We start from the raw sequence: 20,023 nt of genomic DNA on the forward strand, positions 1-20,023 counted from the left end.
TGAACTTGGTCTAGTGGAAGGTGTCCTTGCCCATGGCAGGGGGTTTGGAATAAGACGGTCTTTAAAGTCCCTCCCAACTCCAACCATTCTGTGATTCCATACCTTCAGCTGTGGTGATAAACAAAACCTCCCTTTTAATGATCTCCTTGGTCTCCAAGGCCTGGCTGCCCAGAGCTTCAGCATGAATATTCCTGGCATCTCCTGGTTGTTTCTGTAACAGGGGCCTTGATTACCGATTCTAATCTACAGGATGGCGCCTGCAGTTCTTGCAGCCTCTCAAGGATGTGGAAGTCTCTGTGGGAGAGAAAGCCACATTTAGCTGTGTTCTGAGTGAAGCTGTGCCCGTTAATGAAGTGACCTGGTACAGCAATGACGTAGAGATCCAGTCGGGGGAGGACTGGGAGGTACAAGCAGATGGAAACAAATACAAACTTATTCTGAAAAAAGCCCGGCCGCACCACTCTGGAGAGGTGACCTTTGCTTCCAGGGAAGCAATTTCATCAGCCAAGCTTTCTGTGATAGGTAAGTGCCTCTTGTTCCAGCCCAGTGGCACTTGGAGTCTCAAGATCTCGTGTTGAGCTACAGCACTGAAATTCCTAATCTTTGCTCCAGTTCTTTCCCCTTTGCCTCGCACGTCCCAAGGTGGTGTTCTTAGTCTGAGAAGATGCTACTGGGCAACCTGTTCTTTGATCAGAAATAGTCCATCTTATCAGGCTGGTGATGGTAGAGATGTTCACCAACTTTCTTTAGCTGCAGTCTTTTGTAAAATGTGACATAGGCTCTAAAGAAAATCAATTTTCTCAGAGTTCAACATCACCCTCAAAAAATGTGGATGTAGGAGGGAGCTGAACTGGAGTCCACATGGAAAAATGATCCAGGACAGCAAAGAAGTCTTCGTAATCTGTTAGTCAGCTCAAGAGCAGGGCAACCAGTTTTCCAGATTAATGAGTTCCATATTAAAATCTCCATGTGTGGGACATCTGACAGATTTAAATTGTCTTTATCTTATTTTGGGCACCTGCATTTTAGGAACTGCAAAATACAATCCTCATGAACTCCTCCTGTTAACAGATTTTTCTGTATGAAATTTAGCTGACAATAGAGAAAAAAAGTGCTTTTTAATGTTATTTTTATTGTGTCCAGAATTTAAGAACTGCCTGTTGACCACATTTGCCTGGTACATCATGGCAGGTAATTTACATGGTTAATGTCTTGAGCTTGAAGACTAAAACAATTATTTCTGTCTTCTAAGCCAAACTATAATTTAATTATAATTTCATTTCCAGTGTATTGAATATGGGGGTTGGAAGTGGGTGATCTTCAAGGTCCCTTCCAGCCCCAAACCATTCTATGATCATCAGTAACCCATCTGGTAGGGCTCCCACAGTCTTTCTTTTCTTGCAACTCTTTATATGAAAGCAGAACACCAAAAAAAAATTCCTCAAACTGAGAGTAATAACCTAAAAATCCTCTTTTACTTAAGGCTCAGACACAAGATGATGTTTTTATCATGTAATTACTGCCAGTGCCGGACTCTGACGACTCTGCACATGCTGACAAAGTGCCTGTGACAAACCCAAGGCACTTTGGGCAGGGGTTCCCTCTCCCTGGTGAAATTTTCAGAGGGGCAGATCACGCTCAGGAATGTGCTGCTTTGGGGAATTTAACCGTGCTTTACATCCCAGTCAGCCCCTCTGTGTTTAATGCGTTTGGCACAACTTTATTTTGAGTATCACTGTCATACAAACACCCTTCCATTGGCAGGTCTCTTTCCAAAGTGAAGCATTTTTATTTTTAAATTCTTGGTGCTTTTTGGTAATTTTTACTCCTCCTAAGCTAGTGTAAAAATTTATTTTTTATGCTTTCAAGACTGGGATGAATGCTGCTTGGAATAATCCCTTTTTTATTGTTTTTTACTGTTTCTTTCTCGTCATCTCACTGCAGAACTGCCTCACTTCTAAACATTGAGGATCTTCCAAAAATCTCTAGAACTGCTTGAATACTGGGGATGGGTAAATGAGGACTATCAGATAAACACAGGAATGGAAAAAATGCAACCACTTCTGCATGTATAAATTTAGATGGAGATGGGTTAATCACTGGCAAAGCTTGGAAGGTTGTTTTGATATTGTCTCAGGAACTGCAAACTTTGGTTGCTGTCAGTCTTTTTTTTTTCCCTTTAGTTGTCTACAACAGCTGATGAATCTATAAGTGTTGGATGGGGTGCTTGGAGTGATAGAGAGTGATCTGGAGTGCCTTGGAGACAGATTATGATTTGTTGCTTGCATTAATTCACTTTTCTTTTTGCACTTGCAGAGCCTCCAGTTACAGTCACCAAACCCTTGGTTGGAGGATCAGTCACGGAAGGCGGGGTGGCTCGCCTGGAGTGCACATTATCCAGTGAAACTGGGGAGAAAGTGACGTGGCTCAAAGGAAAAGAGCAAATAAAAGCTGGGGGGAGGTATGAGATCCTCTCCGATGGGAAAAAGCAGACGCTGGTTATCCACGGATTCAGACCCGAAGACCAGGACACCTACACCTGCATGGCTTCCCCTGAAGTCAAATCTGTTGCCAGCCTGAGTCTTGAAGGTACAGAGTGTGCATTCCTGTGGTGTTAAATCTGTTCTGTTTGTGGACATCTCCACAGCCTGGACTGGAATTTGCTTTCTTTTACAAGCCCTGATAACGATCCACAAGCAATTTTTGTTTTCCGTTTTTGATATTCCCCAGTATGTTTCTGTGTCCCAAATAGTTCTGAGTTGCTCATCTAAGAGTTTCCTCAGCCAGAAATTTGAGGTGTGACCCCATGTGTCCCTACATGGGGGTTGTGGTGCCTTTTGAGATGCTCCCGGGTATTCTGTGGGTGCCCCAGACAACCTGGAGCATCCCTAAAGGCACTGAGGAGAGGCAAGTGAATGTGTCCCAGAGGGGGACTCACAACCTTCAGACTCAGGCACATCCAAACAGGCAGGTGAGGTGTGTCCATGGGAGGTGGGAGTCTCAGCACCCAGCAAAGCCACTGGAGATCTGTTAAAGTCAGCCAGTGAAGCTCTGTCCAAATGTAAGAGGGGATTATCCTGAAGAGCTTTCCAGCCTCTCCCGACAGTCTCAGTTTGGTGTTCATCAACTGCAACATTAAAAAGGGGGAAAAATGTATTTATTTGGTTTAAAAATGCAAGGAATAATAATAATAAAAACAAGTTGTTGTTTGGTTATGGTTTAAGTGCATGCATAGAATCACAGGGTAGCTGAATTTGGAAAGGGCTTCTGAAGACAATGTGCTCGACCCCACCTGCTCAAAGAACAAGTTTCCCAGGGCCATGTCCAGCCATATTCACCTCCCAGAGAGGCTGTGGAGTCTCCTTCTCTGGAGATATTCAAAAACCATCTGGACACTGTCCTGAGCAACGTGCTCTAGGGGACCCTTCTCGAGCAGGGAGGTTGGATCAGGTGACCTTCCAACCTTCTATGTGTTTCTGTAAATCCACATTTTATCCCTAACAGAATGTTTAGTTAAATGCCACTGATACTCCTGTGCTCAGGCTTTAGGATAACATTTCCACGTTTCTCAGAGCTCACTCACAAGGCTTTTGTCTTTCCACATCTCATCAATTTGACTCTCCCCAGTCCCCACAGCGGCGATGCTGAAGGAGATTGCCAGGGAAGCACCCTCTGCAAGCCAACCAGAGGAGCTGGTGGACGGCCAGGCCCAGCCCAGCTTGCCCCCTGAGGCCGCTCAGGAGGGAGATCTTCACCTCCTGTGGGAAGCCCTGGCCAAGAAGCGCCGGATGAGCCGGGAGCCCACCCTGGATTCCATCAGCGAGGTGCCCGAAGAGGACGAGAAGCTGCAGAAGTTGAGGAAGGAGGAAGCAGAGATGTCCCACTACTACTCAGAGGAGTATTCTACGTGTGACGAGCTGGCCAGGACAGGAGAAGCCGATTTCTCTTTCACGAGCTCAGACGATGAGTCCAGAGCTGGGACTCCCTCACTGGTGAACTACCTAAAAAAGAAAGCTGGGAAGACAAGTGTCGGCGTTACCAGCAAGGTTCAGTCCACCTCCACAGGCAAATTGTGGAAGCAGTGGGAAAAAACCACTGTGGAGACTTCTGTGACCACCACAGCTGCCAAACCAGCTGAACCAGAGCTGCCAGACTTGGACGACCCTTCCATGAACAAGGCTGCCGTGAAGATCCAAGCCGCCTTCAAAGGCTACAAAGTCAGGAAGGAGATCAAGCAGCAGGAGTGCCCGGTGTTTACCGAGACCTTCAAAGACTTCTCTGGCGAGCCTGGCAGCACCCTGCACCTGGAGTGCGTGGCCCACAGCAAATCCGACATGAACGTGCGCTGGCTGAAGGACGGGCAGGAGCTCTCAGACGGCCGCTACTACCACATCGACAGCTACAGCGACGGGACCTGCTCGCTGATCATCGCCGGCCTGGACAGGAAGGACGCGGGGAAATACACCTGTGAGGCGTCCAACAAGTTTGGCAAGGTCTCCCACAGCGCCACGGTGGCGGTGGGCGCTCAGGAAGCTCCGGCGCCGCCCAAGAAGCAGCTGAAGCAGAGCACCGACAGCGAGACGGAGAGCTCGTCCGGCAGCGAGCTGGACGACGCCTTCCGCAAGGCGGGGAGGAGGCTGCACAGGCTCTTCAGGGCCAAGATCTCCACGGAGATCTCTGACGTGGAGGAGGAGCTCTTCGTCAGCGCGGACGAGGGCGACGTCGACGTGGTGGACCACCAGACGTACCGGGAGGACGAGCGGTACATCTACATCAAGTTCGAAGTCCTGTCCGAGGCCAAAACGGCCGCCACTCGGTTCAGGGAGATGTTCGGGGCCCTGGGGATCCCCGTGGAGATCGACATTTTGGAGCAGGGCCCTAAAAAGGTTGAGCTGCGCATCGGGAAGGCGTCGCCACCCACCTTCGGGAAGTTTGCCCCGCCGATAGCGAGACCTCCTCCGCCTTTGCTGACTTCTGACACAGGTAGGGGAAGCAAAGCTTGAGGATTCCTTTTTTGTTTGTGAAAAGACAGCTGGAGTAGGTCAAAATGTTATCTTTTCACTCACAAACAACTCAAAAATAAAATCTTTTTTTTTTTTCTCCTTTTTTTCTTTATTTGATGCAGATATTTTTCTGGAAACTTTGCACTTTCAAGGAAAAAAATTATTTTTCTATTTTTTTTTTTATTTAGAAGGAGAGAAAGGACATTAGTGCTGAAGGAGGGGGTTGTAAAATATCAACTTATCTATAGAGCTGCTTCTCACAGTATAAATGTCTTCTGTTACAATAATAGAGCCACAAATGATGCTATGACTATTACACTTAAATGAACAAAACAGTTTTTAGAACGGTCCTGAGGGGGACAAGACATTTTGGCAAGGAGAAGAGGAGAGAAAATGCATAGTTGGCTACTGTGATGTGGAGTGTCTTCGTGGCGTTCGTCAGGGAGTTCCTTCTTGCCTGTTTTCCTAGACATCCCCCTGAAAATAAAACCCCAGAAACCACAAGTCTTCAGTCAGTGGGCGTTTCAAATGCACCTTTTAACGCGAGTTTCCTCCTTTCTCCTCTCCCACCACCCCCACTTCAGCTCCCATGTTCATGACTGAGCTGCAGAACCAGGAGGTGCAGGACGGGTACCCGGTCAGCTTTGACTGCATTGTCATCGGCAAACCGCTCCCCACGGTCCGCTGGTTCAAGGACGGGAAAGCTATTGAGGAAAACGACCACTACATGATCAACGAGGACCAGGAGGGGTGCCACCAGCTCATCATCACCGCTGTGGTCCCCACTGACATGGGTGTTTACCGTTGCCTGGCTGAGAACAACATGGGAGTGGCTTCAACCAAGGCTGAGCTTCGAGTGGACCGTGAGTCTCGAAATCTGTAGGGAAAAAAACAAACAAGGGAAAGGGTCCTTTTGGGAGGTGGATAATTTTATTTTTTTTTCCCCCAAGAAAAACATCATTTACTTATTTATAAAAGTATGTATTGCCCACTTGTAAAACTCTGAAGTTTCTGAGGTTCAGCTGGATTTTGCCTCGTGGGTTCAGGTGGGTTTTGCCAACTCCAAGGCAAGGCTCAGGGCAAAGCTTTTCAGGTAAACAGAGGTGTTTCCCACAGGCCAGTGTCATGTGGGATCCTGCCGCAGGGAAATCTTAGTGGGAAATCTACCTACCAGTCACTCTGGAATTAATAAAGGAACTTATTTTTCTTTTAAATCCCCCTACTTACTTATTACAGCAAGAACTATAATAAGTAAAAAAAAATTAAAATAAAAATAGTTTCGAAGCTCAGATCACAGAAAACACATCTTCTTCCATTTAACAGTGACCAGCACTGACTATGAGACAGCAGCAGATGCAACAGAGACGTCCTCTTACTACAGTGCCAAAGAATATATTTCAAGGTAAAATATCAGACTCTCGCTCCAGCTTCTGACTCGATGAGATCAGTGCATATATTTATGTCAAGCCTGGTTTTACCCCGTGTAGCAGGACCAGTTTAATGTCACAAAGGAGCAGCCAGACCAGCTGAGATGCAAAAACTGCAGCAGCTGGACATTTATCACATGCACGTTTGTTCTGGCTGCCCTCAGGCAAGCCTGGATATTTCTTCATGGTGTCACTCCATTACTTCAGTGTCAGATGGTGCCGAATCTGCTGTCGTGATGACAAAACCCACAGTCTGAATTAACCTAAAATAGGCCATTCTGATTCCTAACTCTTATCTGCCTTGCTGACTTCCCTCTTTCTAATTCTTTTCGCTTCTTAGCCGAGAGCAGGAGGAATCCACCACTGAGGAGGAGCAACTGCCCCAGATCTTTGATGAGCTTCATGACATCCACGTGGCACCTGGAGCATCGCTGGCTAAATTTCACCTGAAGGTCAAAGGTGAGTGGATCCCACAGTGCTGTCAGTTTTCCAGGTTTGATGTCAGGTTGGTGCTCTTCTGCAGTTGGTACACCTTGCACCAGCAGAGCACAAACCAGCCTGGAGAATCATGTTCATGCTGATGAACATTGATGAAAACGGACTCCTGCAGCTGATAAAGTGTCTGCAAGCATAATGACAGGCCAGGTGCTTCTGAAAACTGAGTTCTGTGTTTCTCTGAGCACAGGAGCAATAGGGAATAATAATAATAATAATAATAATAATAATAATAATAATAATAATAATAATAACAATAACAATAATAATGATGGTAGTAATAATAATAATAAAGTAAGGGTGTCCTTTATTCTCTTAAATAAATTAAACAGTTGTGGACTTGCCTTATTCCATGAGGGGGTGGCTGCCACAACCTAAAAACTGCCAAAACATCTTCCTGGTGTTCACTGTGGCAAGGAGAGGTGGGGATTTTCCTGTTTTCTCCTATTGCTGCCTATAAAAATTATAAGAACTGCTTTGGCCTCAGCTTTTCTCCTTGTGTACGTTTCAAATCAGACCCAGGGGTGGTTTTTTCAGCCTTTAAAGCTTTTGCACTCGCAACCAGCATGGGGAGTGCCAGAAACTGAGGAGTCAGGAAAGAAATTTAACAGATAAATAGAATTTAATGAATTTTTTAGCTGTTCCTAATTGGGTGAATCCTTGAAACAGCAGCCCAGGGCAGAGCTGGGGGTTCATTGCCTCCTGCCCAGAAGGGTCTGCCTGTTTGGAGGTGCTCCCAAATGGATGTTGCCGAGGAATTCTGTCCCCCATGTCCGTAACTGCTCCTCGCAGGGTACCCACAGCCTCGTCTCTACTGGTTCAAGAATGGGCAGCCCCTGAAGGCCTCTGATCGCATCCTGAAGACTGACAGGCAGGAGTTCCACTCCCTGGAAATTCGGGATGTCACCAAGGCTGACGCTGGGCAGTACCTGATCTTTGTCATCAACTCTGCGGGCTCTGCGTATTCCTCGGCCAGGCTGGTGGTCAGAGGTGGGCATTGCACTGGTTTCGGGCCCTTTTCTCTATTCCAGTGGCTTTTTTCCCCATTTTCTAAAGTTATTTTTCTTGAGAAACCCTACCAAGTGAGGTGGGGAAGTCTGTAGATAAAAGAGGACATGCTTTAATTTTGGTTCACCAATAAATTCACTGTTTAGGAAGGTGAGACACATCACTTCTCCAGGTGCTCCCAAACATGCATTTTATTCCTGCCCAACCTCATTAACTTTCAAAGTTTCTTTTATTAAACCGAAGACCTCTTATGAATCATACCAACATTTTTGTGTAATAATCTCCAGAAAGGAATAACCTCCTGGAGTCACCTTTGGGGTGTTTTTTTTCTGCAACTCACGGATTGAAAGTTATTTGTATTTTTCATTTTGTTTTTTCTCCTTTCGTTACAGACCCTTATGAGAAAGAGGAGCCATCCAAAACAGGTGAGAGAAGCCACAGCAGGACATAACAGAACCCCCAGGAATCTTTCGGTCTAAACTCACTGTGTTCCATCAATAATGTTATTTTCAGATTCCCATGAGCAGCTGATACCGCCCAGGTTCCTTGAAAGATTTACCAATAAAAAGGTGAAAAAAGGTGCCAGCATCACATTATCTGTGAAAGTGGAAGGTAAGTGGGTTGATACCTCGTGTCTCTGCTTAAGAAATGGTGTGACTTTATGAGACATTCTGGACTCTCTCTGCCCCAAGTCATTGTAACCTCATCTCCTGTACCTCAGGTCTGGGATTCCGCTCCCAGTTTGCAGCTCTTACAACGAGACTTTGCACAAAAGCATCTTATTCATCTCCACCTCTGTCTTCCTGTGTGTGACAACAAGGATAACAGCATTTATTCGCCTTATGAAGATTTATTAACAGTTTTGGTTTTACTCCTTCTGAGTGTGCTGCAAAGTAATTTATGTTCCCTCATTGCATATTGTGCCTGCTATTGCTGGAGAAGGGTCAGGAAATGGATCAAAACAACATTTACTCCCAGCATGGCTCATGTTTGTGAGGAAGGAACACAATTAGGAGGATTAAAGCTCATCCCTTCCCTTTCCTTTAGGACATCCACCCCCAACCATTACCTGGATGAAAGAGGAGTCCCGGGAGGACATCCTGTGGATCAAACCAGACACCCCTGGCTATAAACTTGCCAGTTCCAACATGCACCACAGCCTGATCCTGCTGGATGTGAAGAAGAAGTACAGTGGAGCTTACACCTGCATCGCCACCAACAAGGCCGGCCAGTCCATCTGCACGGCCAACCTGGAGGTTGCAGATGGTAAATCACAAACACATTCTCTGGGTTTTCCCCTTTTATGCAGTGCCCAAGAGGAAAAAAACAAGTGTGACTGATGAGGAAATTGTCAAATCATGCGCCAAAAAAATGCGTTTTCTCAAGATCAGCCATGACTTTTCTCACCTTGAAAATGGTTTTATTCTTAACTTCTATAATAGTTTAGACTTTTGCTCTGTCTTCTATTACAGGGGCACCTTTTCTGTATAAATAGGGGGCAAGTTTAAGGAACAAGCAAATTAAGCGCAAATTAAGCACAAATTAGAGAGAGAGAAAGAGAGAAAGAAAGAAAGAAAGAAAGAAAGAAAGAAAGAAAGAAAGAAAGAAAGAAAGAAAGAAAGAGAAAGGAGAGCGAGAAATAAAGAAAAAGAGAGAGAAAAAGAAAGAGAAAAAATGAAAAAGAGAGAGAAAAAGAAAGAGAAGGAAAGAAAAGGAGAGAAAGAGAAAGAAAGAAAGAAAAAGAGAGAAAGAAAAAGAAAGAAAGAAAAAGAGAAAGAAAGAAAGAAAAAGAGAGAAAGAAAAAGAAAGAAAGAAAAAGAGAAAGAAAAAGAGAGAGAGAGAGAAAGAAAAAGAGAGAAAAAAAGGAAAGAGAGAAATAAAGAAAAAGAAAGAAAAAGAGAGAAAAAAAGAGAAAGAGAGAAAGGCAGTGTAACATAAAAGGCATCATTTTAAAAATTACTTTGAGTGCTTCACTCTCTTATTTTGCAATGTAAAATCACCTTAAGGCAGCTAAAATTACTTGACTTCCCTTTTACAGAGCTTTCCAGGGCCTCTTTTGACACTTGTTCCTTCAGTAAAATGGGGGAAAAGCAAATGTAGGCTGAGAGTAGGGGCAGCACTGTGAAGGACCCCATTTTCCTGTTATCCTTCCTTGCATCCCACATTTTTTCCTGTACCAAGAGCTACAGGAGCAGAGCTTGGGCAGTGCAGAGAAATGGGGCAATCCTGTGAGTGTGACCAGGGGGAGGAGCAAACTCTTGGCATCAAAGGAGTGGGAATGAGTATCCCAGCTCAGGAGCTGCTGCAGGTTCTGTATTTCAGTGTCCCCAGTAATCCATGCCTTAGAAAATGTGCCTACACTAAACACATCAAAAAAAAACCCCCAAAAAACATTCCCTGCCTTCTGTCCCCTAATGCCAAACCCTAATCTTGCAGTGAAAGAGGCTGAAGTTCTGACCCAGGAGCGGGTGATGGTGTCCGAGGCCATCATGACCACACTGGGGTAAGTGCTTGGCCAGCCAGGGATGGAAAGTGCTGTAAACACTCTGAATCAAGCTCAGACATTTGTTCTTGATGATCAGGCAGGATGGGAATGGGGATGAAAAAAGTAAATGAATTTGTGTAGGTCGTATAAAACTATTTTTCATCTCCTGGGCAGAACGCAAAGAAAATTCGCAGGGCCGAGGTCTGGCTGTCACTTGCCAATATTGAAATACACAATAAAAGCAGATGGAAAGGGTCCATTTCGCAAATTTCTTGTTCACAAACGCATCTGAAGGGTTAATCTCCTCAGTTCACTGTTCTTGGTTTGGCCTTTAGGCAGATGCAGTCTGGAAAGTGCTACCCTCTGAACATAAATTAGCTGCTGGAAATACGTCTGGCCTAAAAAAGCTTGACCAGTTTTTCCTCTGAAATGTGAAGGAAAGGCAGAAAGCTGCAGTGTGACTTCACCTATTCCCCTGCAGCCTCTCCCAGTGATGTGTGATCCAGTGATAATGTGATTTATCATTTATCAGGTGGGGTGAGCTTCCCCCTGCTTCCTAACAGAGAATTAGGGATGACCAGCTTTTGCAATGAAAATTTATATCCTCCCCCCAAAAAAGCTCGGGAATGGCAGAGATGTTGACAGCAGGATATTAATTTTTGCAGAGCTTTAATCTCAGGAAATACCACACAAGTTCCCCTCAAGAGACCCAAGCAAATGTTGGTGGTTCTTCACATCTGGGAAAAAAAAAAATCTGCCCTTTCCCTGCTGGCATGCATTAATTTGGGGCTGGTAAAAGCTGTCGGTGTGAGAAAGGGCTTTTTGGACCTCCAAACCGTGGCAGTACCCCCTTGTTTCCCAAACCCTGGGTATCCTGATGTGATGGGAGCAGATCACAGCAGAGCTGGACACTTATTACCCGGACTTTGGTGTCCTGATGAAACCACTGGGAACTGCTGAGCATTATTAGTCCTCTGAAAACTGACTGACACCACAGATCCCGCCTGACATCACGTCTCTGCCTGCAGAAGTTTTATTGCAGTGTCAGCTGGGGATAAGTAGCACCAGGGAGATGGAGCCTGCTCCGTTCTGCAACCCATCCCTGGGCATCTCAAGCGCTCAAGGTTGAAATGAAAGTCGGGAATAAGGAGAATTCTCAGATGGGATCTGGCTCCAAGTTTAAAACACCCACTTTTTTTTTGTGGCTGTATGAGCCAGGTGCCACAATTCTCATCTCTCACAGCGACCCTGCTGTGTATCAACAACTCCCAGCACCTGCAGCCCAAACCAGAGCCCTAATTTAGATATTCCCTTTCTATCCGTGGTGGGAGAAGGGGGAATGTGTTCCTCGTTTAGCTCTCCTTACCACCCATTTTACTTTCACTTTTAACTGTTTTGCTTTATTTTTCAGAGCTATTCATCCCTCCGAAGCAAGAGAAGGTAAGAGAAGATATTTCCTCTCTCCTACTCCTGCCTTTCACATCTACAGCTGAGGTTGTCCATGTATTTCATGATTACCAGCCAGTTTTGTCCCATTTTCTTGAAACTGCCTGAAATTTTGACACTTCAGTTCTCAGACTGCTCTCTGTTCAAGGGTGAATTATTTTGGGGGGGACTGTGAGCAAGCACAATTTTAAAAGCAGGAGAAGGGAAGAAAAACAGACTTTCCCTCCGCAGCAGCTTTTATTACTCAAAAAAAAAAAAAAAAGTTTCCTTCCCAATTCCCATCTTAAAAGCAGATTCTCTCTTTTCCAGGAGACCTTGAAGGAAGGGAAGGTGTTCCCAAAAGCCCTATTTCATTAGCTGATGTTGGCTCAGAGGAGTTCTTCCAGAAACTCACCTCACGGATCTCGGAAATGGTGTCTGCAAAAATAACTCAGGGTAAGGAACCTGCCAAACACAGTTTAATTTTGTGGGGGGAAAAAAATCGCAATCATTTTTATTTTTAGGTGCTGTTTAATTAAAAGTGAGATTTATGCAGTAGGATTGGAGCCAATTATCCCACATAAGCTCAGGACTAAGAAACTTTAGTGGGAGTCCATCCAAACTGTGTCTTAGTTTACAGTTTGGAACTAGGAAAAAAAAAAGCTATTTTAGTAAGTTCTAAAAATAGAAGCGTGTTTTTCCCATCTTAGATATTTCAGTTTCTTCAGATATTCAGCCCTCCTGAGTTGGAAAACAAACCTGCTTTCAAGGCTTCTCACATCTTGAAGTTTTAGCTCACAGTGGGGTTTTAAAATCAAGTTAAGGCTGAAAATTCGGTGCAATGAGTTGCACTCTCAGCCATAATTTATTAATGAAATAAAAGAATTAAATCAAAATCCCTGGTTTGTGTTTGTCCTGATCATCTTGTGGAAAAATTCTGACTTGAAACAAAAATAGAGGCATTATTTCTCCAAGAAATATTCCTGCAGTGCAGTGGCAATACCTGGATTAAAACATCCCAAGATTTTATTTAATCCTAAATATCTGCAGGAAACAACACTGAACTAACTACAAATGCTTTTCCCAGGGAATGTTTGCCTTGAAGAAACTGAAAACTATTACAGATTTATCCTTATTTCCCACTTGGCTTTCCTTTTTAGCCAAGCTTCGGGTGCCGGGTGCAGAAAGTGATGATGATTCAAGAACTCCATCTGCATCTCCTCGCCACGGGAGGTCCAGACCTTCATCCGTAGCTCAGGAATCCTCCTCAGAGTCTGAAGATGGGGATTCCAGAGGAGAGGTACAATATCTTTAGGGACAAGTTTGACACCAGGGGAAAGCCTGACTCAGAATAGCCAGTTTTCTATAGCTGAGGGCTGTAATTCCCTTTAGAAGGTGCATTTAATAGTTAAGTGATCGATTTGTGGTGCAAAAGTCAGAGCTTGATTTTCTGTGGGCCTTGGAGGCAGTTGGCCGGGAGAATATTGTTGCAAAAATGAGAATTTCGTGAAAAATTAGAAATTAGAATTTTTTTTTACGTGATCGTGTCAAAAACACTTCCTAAAAAAAAATAAAATAAAATAAATAAAAAAATTTAAAACTTTTGAAATGTCAACTTATTTTGAAATTTTCAGGACCCCCTGGCTTTGGAGGTTTTTGGATGGGTTTTTCTTTGCCTTTGGAGAAAAGCTCTCTGTTTCATTGTGTAAATATGAGCCAGCTCAGATAGACAGTTCTGAAAACACCTGAAAGCCTCCAAGAGTTTTTTTTAGTCTCCCACTTACAAAAAGCGATTTCCTTCACCCTACAAAGGCTGGAGAACGAAACGCTAAACGGAGACAAGCACTTTCATTCTGCTGGTGTTGCTCTGTCCCATTTCCAGACCCCAAAATAACTGTTGTTTCATTCCTGCAGATCTTTGATGTCTACATGGTCACTGCTGACTACGCCCCTGCTGCACCTGACAGGGAGACCATCACCCTGAAGGAAGGGCAGTACGTGGAAGTCCTCGATTCAGCTCATCCTCTCAAGTGGTTGGTCAGGACTAAACCCACGAAATCGAGTCCCTCTCGACAGGGTTGGGTCTCTCCAGCTTACCTGGACAAGAAACTAAAGGTGACTGATCGTCCTTGGTTATTTTTGCATCCAAAATTCCTTGCTCCTGTGGCAGTTTGGAGCCATCCCTTTTGGAAGGAGCTTGAAGGGATCCCTTGTTGAAGGGATCTGGGACGTGGCCACAGACTTTTTCACGTTTTGATTAGGCAATAATTGTGGTGTGCGCAGAGGTGCCTGGGTTGGCAAGGCCAAACCACCTTCCAGCAAAACAGAAATGTCACACCGGTTTGGGAATTCTTGAAAGGGACTGTGAGCACATGAGGGCCATTCCTCAGTGTGCGTTGATAAAAGCACTGCAGAGGAATAAAGTGATAAAGTCACTTAAAAGAAAAACGTTCCCTTTTTTCTTGTGTTGCAGTTGTCACCAGAGTGGGGGACAACAGAAATCCCCGAGTTTCCTGGAGAGTTTGTTTCTGAAGATGAGTATAAAAGGAAGCTGAGGTGAGCTTGTGCCATGGGGTATTTGCACCTTGGAGTTTTCCTGCCTTTTCAACTGACAGGGGTGTTGACATCCAGGTCCTTCCTGTCAGAGTCACTGCTCCTGTTCTGCTCAGTCCTGCCCCCTTCCCTTTCCCAGGATCAAGCAAACCCTGGATTGGATTAGATTAGATTAGACTCATATTTTGGGATCTTTGATCAGGCTTTGCCATTGATTTCAGCCTAGGAAAATTCCAGGCCTTCCCAGAATAGTTTGGGTTGGAAGGGACCTTCAAGATTGTCCAATTCCAACTCCATGCCATGGGCAGGGACCCCTTCCACCTTCCACTAGCCCAGGTTGCTTCAGCCTGGCACTGGACACTTCCAGGGATGGAGCAGCCACAGCTTCTCTGAGCAACCTGTGCCAGGGCCTCCCCACCCTCCTAGCCAGGAATTCCTTCCCAGTATCCCATCTAACCCTGCCCTCTGTCAGCTTGAAGCCATTCCCCCTTGTCCTGTCACCCCATCCCTTGTCCCAGGTCCCTCTCCAGCTCTCCTGGAGCCCCTTTAGGCAAGGAGCACTGGAAGGTGCTCTCAGTTCTCTCCAGAACCTTTTTTCATGTTGGATGACTTTAAAGGAGGGTTTAAAAGATGTAATCCTGGAAGATCTCTGATTTCACAAGATCCTAAACTGAAGCATCTCTGCACTTTGGGGTGCTCTGTGTCTGAGGATGCATCTCAAGGACAACTGTGAGTGATTTTCCTGTGATTTCTTTTTAACCTCTTCGTCTTCCCCTCAGTGTTCTCATTCAGGAGCTGCTGGTCTCCGAGGAGGATTACATTCAAGACCTGCAGTTCCTCCTGACTCATCACCTCAAGTACACAGAGACCTGTCCCAACGTCCCAGGAGCTGTAGCCAGCCAGAAATCCACCATCTTCAGGAATATTGATGACATTGGTCGCTTCCATTCCAGGTGGGCATTCCCATGTGCCTTCCTTTGAGGCCAAGGAGTGGTTCACATACAAGGTGTCAGAGCCTCACTATTATTACTATTATTATTATTATTATTATTATGTTTTGCTATATTATTATACACATATTATATTTTATATATATTATATAATAATAATAGTGGTATTAATGTGAAGCACTGGCAATAGGGAGGTGCAACAATACTGATGTTCCTTTCAAGATGATAAGTGATGGCATGGCTTCAATCAGAGCATGGGGTTGGGACTTCCATAGTACCCTTCAGAGCTTCAAGGCTTCATATGTCCAGTTTATTTCTTACTCTTTTAAGTGAACTTAACTGAAAAATAGTGAATTATTATTGGAAAAGGCAGCAGCATCTTACAGAGACTTCAGTGGTGCCTTCACAGAGACCTTAATTCATCTAAAACTGAACATTCATGCAATCCAAACACATCCAGCAGGGGCAGGCTGCCCACATGGCACAATGATTCTGCCTTCTCCAAGGATTTGCTGCAGATCTGGGCCAAGAAAATAGAGTTCCCTTCTGTTTCCCCCTTTGGCTTTGTACACATGCACCTGCCACCACATCCCCCATGAAACAGAGTGGGGATCTCTGTCTTCACTCCTTGGGGGTGGCTCAGAGAGCCTTAAACTCAGGCATGAGGATCTGGGGAGGGTTTAATGTCCCAGCTTGAGCCAAGACCTTGGAAGTTCTCCCTACCTTCCTTGCAGGGCATTTCACAGAATCATAGAATGGTTTGGAGCCTTAGAGACCATCCAGATCCAACCCCCTGCCACAGGCAGGGACACCTCCCACTACCCCAGGTTGCTCCAAGCCCCGTCCAACCTGGCCTTGGACACTTCCAGGGATGGGGCAGCCACAACTCCTCTGGGAAATCCATTCCAGTCCTTCCCCACACCCTCACAGGGAAGAATTTCTTCCCAATATTCAACCTAACCCTGCCCTCTGCCAGTTTGAAACCATTGCCCCTTGTCCTGTCCCTCCACGCCCTTGTCAGAACTTCTCACACCTCCATCCAAGCTGACAGGCTCAGCATCCTGCTGGATGAGGAGTCACTGAGCTGTTTGACGCCGATGTGGCAACATCCCTCCTCCCCTCCCCGGTCGTCTCCTCCGACCTGTCTTCTCCCGACACATCCCCATTTCCAAGCCTGGCTGCTGGGGCTGTGTTGCAGCCTCACCCCACCAACCTTCTCCTCAGCTGTCCTCTCCTCTTTGCCTCCACAGCGTCTTCCTGAGGAGCCTGCAGGGCTGTGACACCGATGATGACGTGGCCATGTGCTTCATCAAGCACGAGGCAGAGTTCAGCAAGTACATCCAGTACCTGGTGGGAAGGGTACAGGCCGAGTCCGTCGTCGTCAGCAAAGCTGTCCAGGACTTCTACAAGGTAAGGCACTGACCAAACCTGTGGGAAGGGCCTCCCATAACCCACTGCGTGGAGAAATGTGGTTATTAATCACAAATGGGATTCCTCAGAAGGATTGTTAATATATTTTGTAATCTTACTTAGCAATTACTGCAGCCTGATGCTCACTACAAAACAACTGCCCGTGTTCACACTCACCACCCCTTCCCAGGGGCAATTACTCCCGTTTTCCAGGGACTCATTACTTCTATTTTATTTTGTAACAACCTTTCCTCATTCCTCCGTGTATTTTTTTTCCAGAGATACACGGATGAATTTGAAACTAATGAAGATCCTTCCCAGCCGCTTATCCCACCCCTGCAGCACTACCTGGAAAAACCCATAAACAGGATCCAGCAGTATCAGACAATAATTAAGGTAAGGAGGTTTTGTTTGTATCTGACAGGTTTATGTTCTGCTCTGTGCAGCTTGGGGAGAAAAAGATGTTATTTTTATTTCCTATTTCTTGTCTTCCTTCTGATGCAACTGCAATTGAGAGCTGATTGTCTAAATAAGAGGGTAACCATCACCAGTGGTGATTTTCTCTAAATAGTTCTGTAAATGTAAGTCCAGGTAGAGGTTCACAATCTCTGACCACTTAAAATTCCATGAGCTTTATCTGAACGACTTTTAAATACATCTATGTAAGTATGTAAATATAAATATATATATTTATATACATATATATATGGCTTCATGTATTTATATATCCATGACAAGTATCAATTTGCTTCAAACAAAGCAACACTTATGCCATAAAAATAAGCATTTTCAAATGTGTAAGATACAAACTTACCACTTTTTTAACTTGTCTTTTGTGCTGCCATTGTAGTAAGATGGAGTTTTTTTATTTTCTGAAAAGCTTTGCCCCGTTCTACCACCCCGAAACATTAAATCTTTCTAGCTTCAATCTGTCCTGCTGGCTCAGGTTCTGTCCTGATGGCCCAGGCCATGAGCAAACATTCCAGAGTAGCATTTTAAACAGCATTTTCGTGGGCCAGAGCATTAGGGTGTCCAGGAAGAAGACAGTCATGCCAAAATATTTGGGTGCTCTAGTGTTATTTAAATGAGCAATTTGAATAGTTTGAAGAGCTTGCTAATTTTGAACACGTTCTTGGACACAAACACCAAATTTTTCAAGGGTGTCTTGGAAGAGTGAAAGCACTTTCCCTGCCTTCATTTCTGAAAGAGAGGAACAGGAAAAAAGCAGGAAAACTGACATTTGATATTTCTCCCAGCCTCTGTTTTTATTACTCTGATGTCGACTCTCAGATCAGCTCTGTCACATGAATTGCTTGTCCCGTGGTGGTGTGAGGGGAAGCAGAAGAGAAATGCAATGGATACATTTTGGTTTGGAATTGTTGGGTTTCGGTCACTTTCTGTATTTTTATTTGTTTCAACTTTGTTTAATATTAACTGATATAAGGAAAAGCCAAACTGGTTAGCCATTACAGCTTTAGGAAAGAAAATACTTGATTATCTAAGCAGCACATGGTGGAAAAAAAAGGATAAAAGTTACTCAGATGAAAGAATTGGAAAAGATATTGAGAAACTCTTTGGCCCTGAAGGCAGTGTGGGTTTTTCCTCTGATTGCCCTTCATTCATCTACAGGAATTAATCCAAAACAAAGCAAGGAACAGCCAGAACTGCACCTTGCTGGAACAGGCTTATGCTGTGGTGTCTGCACTGACCCGGAGGGCAGAGAACAACCTGCACGTCTCCCTGATTGAGAACTATCCAGGGACCCTGGAGAGCCTTGGCGAACCCATCCGGCAGGTAACTGGAATTTCTCGGTGGTCTTGGTGCCATCTGTGCCTCCACTGGTTCCTGAGTAGCCTGAATTCCTACAGGAAGCTCCTTTAGGAACCGTGTGTGAAAGAGGGATTTTGCTTCCCCCATTTCTTGCTCGTCCACTCACCAAACAGCAAGAGATTTGTTCTGGGATCCCACATGATTTTAAAGCACTTTATTTTTTCTCCCTCCTCCTCTTCCTCTCTTATTATTCCCAAGCTACACGGGGCCAACTCCTGAAATTATTGTCATCTAAAGGCCTGATTCTCCTCCAAGTTTCTCCCATGAACCAGGAGTGGGATTTAGAATCACAGAGGAAAGATGACCCAGCTATTAGGACATCAGTCTGGGATTTTCAACACTTACTCAAATTCCCATTTCTTTATAGACTTACTTGCCATTCTGGGCATTTATTGTGTCTGTTTGTATCCAATGTTTTCCATGGGAATCATGATGCATTCCTGAGTGGAGTTGTAAGGCTGAATTACAGCAGTGGGGATTCATCTACCCCCGTTTAGATACTCAAAAAAAAAGAGTCCAATCACACCCCAAGAGTGTTTACTTTTTCCTAACTGAGCTGTGTCTGAAGGTGTGTGGAATTAATGTCCTGCTCTGGTGAAGGCCACAAAATCAAAATCACCATATAAATTGTCTGTATAACACACAAAATGCAGTTTTCCATTGGTGTTTCCAAAAGTGCTCTGTATTTTTCTGGCAACAAAGCACACCTTTGAAGGGACAGTGTGATGGCAACCCCTGTGTGTGCCCCCAGTGGCTCTGTCAGTCTGGTGAGTCACCTTTAGCGTTAAAACCCATCTGCTGTGCTGTAATTAAACCAGAGACACACCAGCTGATGATGTCACAGGAAACATTTATCTGTTCATTGAAAAATTACAGTGAAATCATAATTTTTATTATATTATAATATTACTGATATTTATTAATTATTCCAGATGCATCACGAGGTGCTCTCCCTTCTATTTCCTATCAGGGCCACTTCATTGTGTGGGAAGGAGCTCCAGGGGCTAGAATGGCATGGAAAGGACACAAAAGACATGTTTTCCTCTTCAAAAACTACCTTGTGATCTGCAAACCGAAGCGAGACACAAAGACAGACACCTACAGTTACATCTTCAAGAACATCATGAAGGTCTGACCACTTTGTCCTCCCCTGGAGCATTTCTCTGTCACTTCACATTTATATCCAGCTTGGATGTTTCTCTAATCCTTTTGAGCTATTCCTTTGTTTCAAAAAGTCTTTGAAGCACAAGTAAAAATCAACATTTACCCCAAAATATCATTTCAGAATTGACAGAAACATGTCAGAAACAATCAGAACCTGGACGTAGCAATGAAATTACAAGTATTAATTCATTGCCTCATTGAGTTAATACCATAAGTGCATTATATTGAGGTGAATTTTGCTGTTTATAATATTTACTGGCATTTGTAAATCTC

General features: G+C 44.6%; 1 protein-coding gene across 1 annotated transcript in view; it reads left to right on the forward strand.

Annotated features, from left to right (window-relative positions):
- The window catches only part of OBSCN (obscurin, cytoskeletal calmodulin and titin-interacting RhoGEF), a 177,530-nt gene that overhangs the window by 109,112 nt on the left and 48,395 nt on the right, over nucleotides 1-20,023 (forward strand). The window contains exons 64-84 of the mRNA XM_027897614.1: nucleotides 250-522; nucleotides 2,317-2,589; nucleotides 3,628-4,983; nucleotides 5,588-5,866; nucleotides 6,327-6,405; nucleotides 6,771-6,889; nucleotides 7,718-7,915; nucleotides 8,326-8,358; nucleotides 8,447-8,545; nucleotides 8,981-9,199; nucleotides 10,370-10,436; nucleotides 11,830-11,858; nucleotides 12,174-12,299; nucleotides 13,004-13,143; nucleotides 13,758-13,958; nucleotides 14,317-14,399; nucleotides 15,176-15,349; nucleotides 16,597-16,756; nucleotides 17,036-17,152; nucleotides 18,386-18,550; nucleotides 19,557-19,715. Of these exons, the coding sequence (XP_027753415.1) occupies nucleotides 250-522; nucleotides 2,317-2,589; nucleotides 3,628-4,983; nucleotides 5,588-5,866; nucleotides 6,327-6,405; nucleotides 6,771-6,889; nucleotides 7,718-7,915; nucleotides 8,326-8,358; nucleotides 8,447-8,545; nucleotides 8,981-9,199; nucleotides 10,370-10,436; nucleotides 11,830-11,858; nucleotides 12,174-12,299; nucleotides 13,004-13,143; nucleotides 13,758-13,958; nucleotides 14,317-14,399; nucleotides 15,176-15,349; nucleotides 16,597-16,756; nucleotides 17,036-17,152; nucleotides 18,386-18,550; nucleotides 19,557-19,715 (4,349 nt within the window). The remainder of the gene's footprint in view (nucleotides 1-249; nucleotides 523-2,316; nucleotides 2,590-3,627; nucleotides 4,984-5,587; nucleotides 5,867-6,326; nucleotides 6,406-6,770; nucleotides 6,890-7,717; nucleotides 7,916-8,325; nucleotides 8,359-8,446; nucleotides 8,546-8,980; nucleotides 9,200-10,369; nucleotides 10,437-11,829; nucleotides 11,859-12,173; nucleotides 12,300-13,003; nucleotides 13,144-13,757; nucleotides 13,959-14,316; nucleotides 14,400-15,175; nucleotides 15,350-16,596; nucleotides 16,757-17,035; nucleotides 17,153-18,385; nucleotides 18,551-19,556; nucleotides 19,716-20,023) is intronic.

The sequence above is a fragment of the Empidonax traillii genome, unplaced genomic scaffold (genome assembly GCF_003031625.1).
Source record: "Empidonax traillii isolate 1590-97213 ecotype Southwest subspecies unplaced genomic scaffold, ASM303162v1 scaffold553:size485074, whole genome shotgun sequence".
Lineage (NCBI taxonomy): Eukaryota > Metazoa > Chordata > Aves > Passeriformes > Tyrannidae > Empidonax > Empidonax traillii.